This window comes from Raphanus sativus, chromosome 6 (genome assembly GCF_000801105.2).
Source record: "Raphanus sativus cultivar WK10039 chromosome 6, ASM80110v3, whole genome shotgun sequence".
NCBI classification, from domain to species: Eukaryota; Viridiplantae; Streptophyta; class Magnoliopsida; order Brassicales; family Brassicaceae; genus Raphanus; species Raphanus sativus.
Window position 1 is genome coordinate 12132571 of NC_079516.1, and position 11548 is coordinate 12144118.

The 11548-nt window shown below is 31.1% G+C and overlaps 1 protein-coding gene and 1 pseudogene across 1 annotated transcript; one reads left to right on the top strand and one right to left on the bottom strand.

Annotated features, from left to right (window-relative positions):
- Positions 1-5596: 5596 nt before the first annotated feature.
- LOC130496266 (ethylene-responsive transcription factor ABR1-like) lies at positions 5597-7688 on the top strand (annotated as a pseudogene).
- Positions 7689-8748: 1060 nt separating this feature from the next.
- Positions 8749-9539, bottom strand: LOC130496270 (protein GOLVEN 2-like). The gene is made up of 2 exons (XM_056988217.1): positions 9378-9539; positions 8749-9209 (listed from the first exon to the last, which is right to left on the bottom strand). Exons 1-2 carry the CDS (start codon positions 9451-9453, stop codon positions 9046-9048), a joined length of 240 nt encoding a protein of 79 aa, XP_056844197.1. The 5' UTR covers positions 9454-9539; the 3' UTR covers positions 8749-9045.
- Positions 9540-11548: the final 2009 nt, after the last annotated feature.

The following is an 11548-nucleotide window of genomic DNA, read 5'->3' on the forward strand; positions in this document are numbered from 1 at the left end:
AACTAGTAATGATTTAGAATTACGAAGTTAACCGACTGGCCCAAAAGAGGTATTAAAGAAGGCCCTACGGCCCATATTTACATTTGCTTTTGTGTTTCCAGTGTTTTGAAAAGTGACATGGTGCTTTCCATTCCTGTAAACTGCACCATTGAGAATTAGTTTAGTAGTTACATATGAAAGGACAACTTTTCCAGTACTGTTATTATAGAAAACGTGATTCGTTTTGTCGCATCTCAACAAGAAGACACGTGTGTATGAATGTATATTGTGTCTACTTTCCTTTGGCAGCTGAAATATAATTGTGGGGCTCGGAGTTGCACGTAAATGACACGGGAGCTTAAGGATCTATGGAATGTTACTCAGATAGTAGTATTAGTTATCATTGTTAATGGTGATGTGATATTCAGTTTGACTGTTGACTCACTTTTAAGATATGGTTTGATCAGAATAAAATAGTGGTTGACTTGTCGGTGTTGAGAGTTATCTGACTATTTTTTGGCAAAGTCAGCCTTTTTCTGCCACATGTTATAACAAACACGATTTTAGTAAACTTTGATTTTCAGAAAGGGGCCTGATGATAAGTCTAAACCTTTGGCATATATATGAGTTGATCGATTTTTCAAATTGATTAAATTAAACAATTAAAGAATGTTTAATTAGAACCCAAATTTGAATTCTGCTTTATTCATATATATCAACATGTAAATATAAAACACCCTGCTGGATACAATGTACCGACATAATCTATTTTAATATATAGAAGATGTGAAAAACGATAAATATGAATTGATCGAGTTTTAAACTGATTAAATGAACATTAGAGAATGTTTGCCTTTTCAGTGAGAACCCATTTTGGATTATGTTTCATTCATATATCAACATGCAGATATAAACATTGAACCGGATACAATGTATCAACGTAGTGTTTTATGATATAGAAAGATGTAGCAAAAAACGACATAACGTTACCTAATTAGTAGTTTTCTTTTGTAAAGTCCATATATAGCAGTTAGTATTTTTTCTATGCCGGATACTAATTATTAGACGATTGTTAAAACGATAATCTTATATCTTATGAGAATCCACGTCTAATTGTATTATTTGAGTCGTTTTATTAGATTTATATTTGAGGACATGATGTAAATCTTAACTATTTTCTATTAGTTCACATAATTTCACCTTTTTCTAAAATTCGACGTAAAAACATACATTAACGAACATTTAATCATATTATTGGACCAAACCTGTTTCTTTTTATTTAGTACTAGACCTTGATCTGTCCGACCGGACGGGTATTATTTTCTGTTTTTATTTTTTATTTATATTAAATGGTAAATTTGTAATATTTATATATAAATTCAGATTCAAAATTATTTTTTCAGTTAAAATAAAAATAAAATTAAAAGCTTAATAAAATATTCTGATATAAATTTAAAATTTCTTAAGTAAAATAATATAGAAGTGGGTCATATTTTTTTCCAATTCCAAATCTTAGCATCTCAAATAAAATAAATTTATATACATAAAATATATAAACATATTTAGAACTATACTTTCTATTTAAATAAATTTGTTATAAAATAATTTATCGATATTCGTTGTTTATTTCTATAGCTTGATCCGTGACCGTATATATTTTTTTTTGTTTTCTTTCTACTAATGGTATGATTATATATATATATATATATATATGAATTAGTACACGATTGTGTTATTTACTATACGGGTCAAAAACAAAATGTTATATTACTAAATGATTGAAAATTATGTATATTATTTATAGCATGTAGTTGCAGGATCACACGTAAGTGATGGCACAATAAATTTTCTACTATACCATATGCAATTTTTAATATCATTAAATGTGATAAATTTAGAATTAGGAAATGTCTTTATTAAACTAAAAGACAGCATTAATAAAACTATAAATAATTTCAAAATCGATTTAATAGAGAAAAAAATTAAATTTTATATTATTACAACATATTAACTCAACTAAAAAGACAAACATTAAAATAAGTAATTTAATTTATATTGATAACATATTAACTCAACTGAAAAGGACAAGCATTAAAATAAAATAAAAAACTTTAATTTAAATTTTCAGTGGCATAGAAATGTAAATAACTACAAAAAACTTAGGGTATTTTCTAAGTGTAATTCTGTTTTAATAATATATAGATTTGGAAAAATGAAATAGTAAAAATCCGGATTTTCAGGTCGACGACATCTTTTCAACGCATATTTAGTTATATATTTCTGCGACTAAAGCTGTATTATTATTAAATCATTAATAATCCGTAGTTCCGTACAAACAACCCCTGGGCTATTTTCTAGTATTAGTTACTATCAAGTTGTGATGTCAACTTGCCAATTGTGAGAATATTTATAAACAAGTGGAAACAGTTTCATATTTATCTTTTTATTTAATATAAGTAGTTTACTAATATGCTAGGCTATTTACTAGCTCGAAAAAAAAATGCAAAGGTTAACACATAATTATTACGAATATTTTTTTTTGTCTCATAAATACATGAAGATACACTAAATGTCCACAAGTTACTAACCAAATAAAGTAATTTTCATTGAATATATGCAATTTTGGTGCCTTTCTGAAAAAAAATAATGATACTAATTTTATTAAAAAAGAATATAGTATTCATATAATGCTCACTTACAATATCAGTTTTACCTGTACTTGTTTTGATGGACAAGACTTGGGTTCACCCTCTAGGATGAATTCTCAAATTCACTTTAATTGTTAGCACCAATCAAGTGCCTTGTAGGATTAATAAAAAAAGGAAACAAAATTAAAAAGAAAAAAGGAAAGAACAGTGAAAAATAATCGACTAATTTATGTTGTAATGCCATCTATGGCTTCTTCTTCATCACACACACAATAATTTTAAAAGTTTTTTTCATCTGAACACAGAATATTGGAAGTTTTTATTTGTCAAATGATGTCTACAATCCTATTCCTTATATCTTAAATCCTAAACCCTAAACTCCAAATACTAAACCATAACCTTTGGATAAACCTAAACCCTTGGGTAAACCCTGAATCCTTGGGTAAAGAGATATTCAAAGGTTTAGAGTTTTAACCCAACGGTATAGGATTTATCTAAGGTTTAGGGTTTAGTTTTAGAATTTACCCAAAGATTTAGGATTTAGTGTTTTGGATTTAACAATTTGACAAATAAAGTTTTCAATATTCTGTGTGGATGATAAATAAGCTTTCATATTTTGTGTAGGTGATGAAAAAGAAGTCATAAATGACGTTTAAAAAAATTAGGCTACATCTTTTTTATTTATTTCCTTTTTTTTTTTTGTTTCTTTTTTTATTAATCTTACATGGCACTTTTGATCGCGGTACTAAATAATTGAGGTGAATTTCCGTTCTACTTTGATTACGGTATATTACTTACTTATTTATATAAAAGACAGAGTTGGTGTCAAAAAGACATTCTCTGCTAAGAATGTCAAAAGACATTATCGTATACGCCTTACGTAATTAAATTGTTCATGACTAGTCTTCGGTTTGGCAACTGTTTAACAGTTATAAAATTGCAAGTTGAAGAGCTTTCTTATAAATAATCCTTGTTTTAATAGCCGGGTTAATGCAAATTAACCAAAGATTTAGGTTAGGCATTAGGCACACACATGGTAGAAATATGTTATGTAATAATCGTTGAGTTTCCGTTTTGAATCGATCACATCTTTGAATGCCTTAATTGCTTCTTACTATCTTTCTAATTCATCTTATGTATACAATAATAACTTTGTATTAGAGCATCTCCAACCCCACTCCATAATTTACAAATTGAGATAATGAAGAATGGAATGAAAAATGGAGTGATGACCAAAAATAAAAGCATTACTCTATTTATGGATTCATTATTCTTCGAGCTAAATGATAAGCCTTAAACATCAGGCTACTAAAATTTCACATCATAATAATCGAATTTTCTGACAAAAAATCGAGTTTTAACAGTTTCTTCTCTTGGGTAAAATATAAATACAAGTTACTTTTGAACCAACCATATGGAAGTGTTGTACTCGCATCTAGAAAAAGGTCAAAAAAAACAACGACGTTAACTTGAGAAGCACACACTTGTTTATAGAATATAGATCGTTTTCTAAGAAGTCAAACGATGACATTTCGAGACATCATCAAGTTACACTACTTAAAATAAAACAAATTATACTGGACCATTATATTCTTGAAGTAGTGGTTTTTAAACAATGTATTAAATGAAGTGGAATAAAATATTTTTCTTCTTTTTGTTTTACTGAAACAAATTTTTTCTCATGAGCTTTTTTTTATATGAGAACTTAAATGTTGCACAAAAAATATATAAGTGAAAAAGCCATTAAATTTTTTTTCTACACATATAGGTATATATGATGTATCCATATATATAATGAATAAGAAACGTATTAATGTTTTTATGTAAGAGTCTATTGAGGTTGGAGAATGTATAAAAACATTTAGAGTGGATAAGCAATAAAAATCGAAAACGAAGAATATCTACTGGGTCAAATGGTCAAAGATAATCACGTGTGCCGGTGTGCCGGTGTGCGTTGGCCTTTCACCACCGACACCGTCCTTTGACGTTGGCACGAAGCAACACCGCACAGCAACTGCTTCTGTCAACTTGACCTTCAAGCTAACCGTTTAGGCAAATATCTTATTTTAATTTTTCTTTTTGTAAACTAATACTTATTTTAATGGTTTACTTATTTTTAACAATTCATCTTACACTAATTATATAAATCACCGAATTTTAGATATAGCAATTGATAATCGTGTCTGAATGTCTACATATCTTAACAGTGTTGTTTATAGCTTTTGGTTTTACTTTGCAACTTGTCTATAGTTAATGACACTATAATCCCCCTAAAGATAAATCCTTCCGATAAGTATCTTAATTACTTAAAGTTTACTTGATTACTTAAAGCTTATTAGGCCCGTTTCACTTTTTGATAATAAAACTTAATAACTTCAATTGCATGTCGATAGAATTAAATATCACCCAAGTTGCAAAAGTGTCGGAGTCCATTACATTTTCTCTGTTTCTAAAAAAATAATTTTTTTTAGTTTATTTTCAAGAACTAAAAATTATTTAAATAAAAAATAATTTATTTATGAGTTAATGATATTAATTTTTTTTTAAATTAATAAATTATTATATATTTAATATTTGGAAATTCTTAATTATCAAAGTGAAATATTTATATTTATAATTAGATTTTTTATTATATTTAATGTTGTGAAAGATTAATTTTGAATAGGAGGAGGAAATATATACGTATATACAAACACAGTATTCAGTTTATAGAAATTTATTCATATAATCACCAAAACCAATTTTTCTTCTGTTACTATAGCTCAACTTTATAATGTTTAGCTATTTTCTCTATTTTATATGTATTTTTATATAGAAAGTGCATGTTTTCCTTTCCATTCACACGGCATAAAAAAAGAGAAACGACTCTTTCATTTGGCGGCGCTGAATAAAAAAAAGTTTACACAATAAAAAATTTGTATATCTATCAGCTAAACCTTGTTCTTTGTTTAGAAAAAACATCTGTAAAATCTCTGTTTTTCTTTCTCACCTCTCTGTTTTTTCCTCTCTTTCTCTCCAGAGTTTTCTTTCTCTCTAAGAAAAACATTTTTTTTTTAATTTCAGGGTTTATAAGGTTTTAAGCTTCACAAGAGGATTATTAGGAAGAGAGATTTTTATGTGCACCTTAAAAGTGGCAAACCAGGAAGATAAAGTTGGTAAGAAAGCCGAGTTTACCACTCGAGAAGATGATCACCGGACGTTATCAGACATCGATCAATGGTTTTACTTATTCCCGGCAGAAGACAACCACCTCCACCACCGTGATAACGCCCTTACGCCTCCTTCATCGTCGTCTCTTATGTCGAGTTCTGACAGAGAGAAGGAGATGTCTGCAATCGTCTCTGCTTTGACACATGTCGTCGCTGGAAATGTTCCTCCTCATCAGTTCGTTGGCGGTGGAGAAGCTACTTCAATTCCTCTTCCTCCTCCGGGCACAAGAGGAGGAGAGAGGTGGAGGAAGGTGGCAGCGGAGGCAAAGCAGTCAAGGGAGTTAATACTTTGACGGTTGATCAATATTTCTCCGGCGGCAATTCTAGTTCGAGAGGTAACTATTGCTGTTCTTTAAAAAAATATAATACATAGATTAGGCCTAACATAGATTACCATGACACTAAGTGTCAAAAAAAAATTATTACAATTAACTAAAAATATTTATAGTTTTCTAAATTTCATAACTGGCCATATATCCATAACACACGTATGCACTCTAACATGATCATTTCTTTCTAAAATTTAGATTTTTTTGTTTCAAAATTATAGTAACGTTTTGTACATATGTTCTAAATTACAATAAGATATGTTAATAAATATAGTAATTCATGCAAATAAGTAACAGAAGTGTTGACAACACTATAAAAGAATATTAACAATAACGAAAGTGTACATAGTTATCCTAAGACATATACTTTAGATTATAATGAAAAGGTCAATGTAATTAATTAACAAAGTGATGATGATTATATGCCAAAAGAATCTATCTCCCTCCATTTGCCTCAAGAGTCGTTTTCCACTTGCTTTGTTTACCTACTTGTTCATTCCTCTTTGTGGCCTCATCACTTTCTAATAACCATCAACACTTTTTATGGGCTTTCTCTTTATAATAACACTACTCTAGACATTCAGTTTTCACTTCTTAATATTTTTTTAATATGTTTATTTGTTTGTTTGCAGTGAGAGAAGCTTCGAGCAACATGTCAGGTTCAGGCCCAACATATGAGTACACAACTACAATGAATACTAACACCGAAACGTCGTCGTTAAATGCGGACCAACCTCGAAGAAGATACAGAGGAGTGAGACAAAGACCGTGGGGAAAATGGGCGGCTGAGATTCGAGATCCTTTCAAAGCGGCTAGAGTTTGGCTTGGTACGTTTGATAATGCTGAATCAGCTGCGAGAGCTTACGATGAAGCTGCTCTTCGGTTTAGAGGCAACAAGGCCAAACTCAACTTCCCTGAAAACGTCAAACTCGTTAGACCTCTCGCTGCAACACAGTCTCTGCCGCAACCCGCCCCTGTTCAGACAATAACTCAGCTAAGGAACTCGAGTTCTACAAGTACCCTTTTGCCTATAAGACCTGCCGTTGATTCTCAGCCGTTGATGCAATCGTACAACTTGAGTTACTCAGAGATGGCTCGCGATCACCAACAGTTTCAGCAACATTTTCATCAACAATCTATGGATTTATATGATCAAATGTCGTTTCCGTTGCGTTTTGGTCTCACCGGAGACTCAATGATGCAATCCACTTCGTCATCCTCTTCTCATTCCCGTCCTCTGTTTTCTCCATTAGCGGTTCAACCGGGCGAAACCGGTTATCTCCAGGACATACAATGGTCACCAGAGAAGAAGACAAGTAATGATGATAACAGTCCATCATCTTGATAGTATTACTTCATAGAAAAGAGAATGATGATTGCTTGTTGTAGGGTTTAGGTTTAGGTTTACGTTTACGTTTGTATTATTATCTTCCTTGCATGTTTTCATGTTCTTTTTAAAATATTTTATCATATTTTTTGCATAATAATAAATTCGTTGTAAAAAGAAGGAAGAGTTTTGTTTACTCTGTCATGTGAAACCAAACAAAGAAAATGAAGAAATTTTAGGACAATTACAAGAACCTGAATTTTATTTTCCACTATAGGGTGTGGCTAAAATAGGTTTCTCAAGCTCTTAGTGCAGCTTTATGAACTATAGTTTCTTTGTGAATTTGGTGACAACCCCTTCTCAACAAAACCAAGTTTTGATGCGCATGAGTTCGTTGCTGTCTTTAACGATCTGGAAGCCAGATTATTCCTGAATCCTGATGGTCAGTAGACTTTTGCTATCAAGGCTTTGGACAAAACCATCTCAGATAGATGCTTCTCTGCTTCCTGAAATATAATGAAACAATAGAAAAAGATGTTTTATAAACATTTAGCTGGTTACATTTATATTCAATTTCAGAGAGAAGACATGCATGTAATGTGCAAAAATAACTGGTGAACAATGTGATAGACCAAATGATGCCTTACCTAATCATTAGTTCATAGTAAATCCGCTTTAGCTCCAACAGTGTAGGTATATCAGCTTGAGCCTCTTCTACAATGTTCTCACCTTCCTTTAGGTAGGTATTTAATGGGTCGATATCATACGTTTACCTAATGGGCCGAGATGATACGTTTATTTAATGAGCCGAATAATAAGTCTTTTTTTTGGTTACCGCCTACTCTGTTTCACATGAGTTTATTGGGTCATGTCTATCAGTCTATACCATACATACATAATACAAATGAATTTAGTGCGTTTTGCATTTCAGTTTGTCATATGAAAAAGTATTGAAGATCACTTGAATCATCAAATTTGGGATATAAAGTGAATCTCGTGAATTCTAACACGTTTGTATGTGTATTGATGGATGAGGATTCTCTAGATCTCTAATATCATTTTTATATTCATTAGAAGAATGTTGTTTATAGTATTTTGTTTGTTGTTTGTTATATTATCAGCAGAAATATTGAGTTTACAGTATTATAAACGATGATCAATTATTCAAATATCTATAACACATCTAATCATAATGAACAATATAGCATTAAACCTAAAATAAGATATTAAGTCTCTATGACTCTATGACTATATAGTATATACACAAAATATGTGTATCCATTGATTAGTTCAGCACACATATAATACACACATAAACTACGGTTATTATATAGAATCGTTCGTATTTTATTTTCATGAAGACTCGACTATACTTAATTATATGTATACAAACTCGATTATATTTTGTATGACGATTTATAAAATAGTTTACATTCTCAATACTTGATAGTAATTTCTGTTGAATAGATCATATAAATCTCGGGATATCATAGAATATATCTTTGGATATCTCACAAGAAACTGCTAAGTTCATCACATGTGTAGTGTGTTCATTAGCGGTTGTGTATCGGTCTTTTCTTGTTCGCACTATTATAATCCATATCCACCAATCCATAACCATCACTTCCTCCTCCGTCTTGTCTTGAGTTCCGAGTCTCTTGCTCCTTCTCCACAACCAATAGCTTTCTATTCCTCACGATTTCTCCTATGCTTCGTGCTAAAAAGCAAAAAAAAAATCATCAAAAACTCATTTTTGGTAATACCTATTGTTATTAGAAAAAACCTCATTCAAGCTTGTGTATAAAATCTTGATAGCAGCTACTTGATATATAAATACTATAGACTCCTTATATGCATTAGGTGTGTATATTTGCTATAAATTCACCTTGAGCAGGGGAAGAAACTAAGACGATGAGAAGAAGTGCCAGGAGGAGAGGCTTGTAAGAAACCCTAATTGCCATTTTTAGAAGTGACTTAGTTTATTTTACTCTCGCTATATGTTTCTTATTGAAACTTTTTGTGTTTATATATACAAGATGAATGATTCTATGATGAGCTTATGGTCCCATATATTCTATCAGAATTTAAGAACGTTTTGGAAGTTATTGGGACATATGGGTCCAAGAACACAACGTCGATATTTATGTGTCTTCCCACATTAACATTTATATTTCAAGTGACTTTACGGTTGATTGTTAAACTTTTTTTCTTTAACTCTCTCTCTTTGGATTTCTTTAAACTATTAAATTATATAAATCATCTTTACTATGTTGTTTTCATTTACAAGACTAAGAGAATTTATAGCAAGAGGTCGTAATGGAGTAAGTGGGAGTAGTAATCAAGAGTTTGTTATACTTATACCAGCTAGGTATGTGTAATAAGTTGATATAAACCATCCAAAGACCAAAGTCTATAACCGTAATTAGATTTGTGAGATATATTTCTAGGAGATTATAGGTAGGACGGAGTGGTCCTTTGATCAAATGGAGATATTGAAAGATTGTGGTCCTTTAAAGGAATACGATTTATCAGATCATTCAAAACAAATGACTTATGTGCAAGTTTACATGCAATATTGTTTATGGAATACCTAATATCTCTTGCGAGCAATCGGTCTGACTGGCCCCGGTGGTCAGGTCTCCATAGAACTAGTCGGTTGGGTCACGGCCCTCCGGATATCCCGGTTATCAAAAAAAAAATGTTTATACTTACAAACAGACCTCTTTCAAGTACTCAACGCATGGACGAACAGATAAATATTAGTAAACTGATATCGAAAGTGAAGGGTTAGCTAAAGATCTAGCATATGTTATATTGGATGATAAAATTTTATGTAAGCCATCTTCTTCATTTTCTTTTGAACTTTCCATCTTCTTCATTTTCTATCGATCATGCATGTTATATACATCAGTTTATAGGATCTGGAATTCATAGACAATACAAGGCATATATATATATAATGTTCAAACAAAAAAGAGGCATATATACAAGTTTACCCATATTATGAATGGGATTCTCTCGTTGATCATGTGATTTATTAGCTGATATTCTATCATTTCGATTAAAAATAAAATAAACTGGACCACATTAGGGATGTAGATTGGAGTGTGGGGGTCGGGGACATGTTAGATAGAGTGTATAGATATGGGAAAAAGGACGTAGAGTTTGTAGAGTCATGTGTTTCCCAGTAAACCATTCATTATTACAATTTATTTTCTTCAACTACAAAAACTACAAATTCCAACAAGAGTTGGCCTACTTTCCTTTTCCATTTATTTTGATATAGAACATCCAATTTTTATTTAAATTATTGCTATTATAATTCCACGTGAATGAATATGATACATCGTTTCTAAAGTTAGTTGGAGGAAAAAATTGACAATTCTAGTATAACAGTATTCCGGCCGATTTGATCAAAGAGAATATATGGACTTAAAAAGTTTGAACTTCATTTGATATTATGACTCGTTTTGAGTTCTATCCCATGAAATAAATGAATAACCTGATATTATTATTTGTGGAACCTAATTTTTTTTAAAAAAGTCTCTGTCCCTGTGACATTGTTTCCAAGACTATAATTTTATTATCGCCAGTTTCATATGATTAGGAACATGGGTTGATTAGACATCTACGTTTGAAAAGATCGGGAAACTTTATTTTCTATGGAAAACTCCAGAAACCAGCCACAATGTCATGTACCAAGAACCAGTGACAATCTCTAGACAACACCTACTGATGAATGTTTTGTTAGTACAGAGAAAGTCATGACCAAAGAAAAGCCCTTTTTCAAAAAAAAAAGTCATGACCAAAGAAAGAAGTGTATATTTCTCTAACTTTTGGTTTTATCTATCTGACGAAGATTTTCAAACACTTATAAGGTTTTACTTAGAAACACGTAGTTTCTCGGAGATCGCAATCAAGGCAATGTGTTATACATACAAGTTGAACTGAGACAGGGACCATGAGAGCACATGTAAGGTTTGGTCCCATTTGGTATAATCAGTCTTTGTCTCTCTTCATCACCGTTAAATAACAAGTCTACATTTAAGTCTTGAG

What these genes read in the sequence shown, in the direction of transcription:
- LOC130496270 (XM_056988217.1), bottom strand. Translation starts at nt 9,453, where the DNA reads ATGGCAATTAGGGTTTCTTACAAGCCTCTCCTCCTGGCACTTCTTCTC. An exon ending in AGTTTCTTCCCCTGCTCAAG is followed by an intron (nt 9,210 to 9,377) that starts GTGAATTTATAG and finishes TTTGCTTTTTAG; the next exon opens with CACGAAGCATAGGAGAAATC.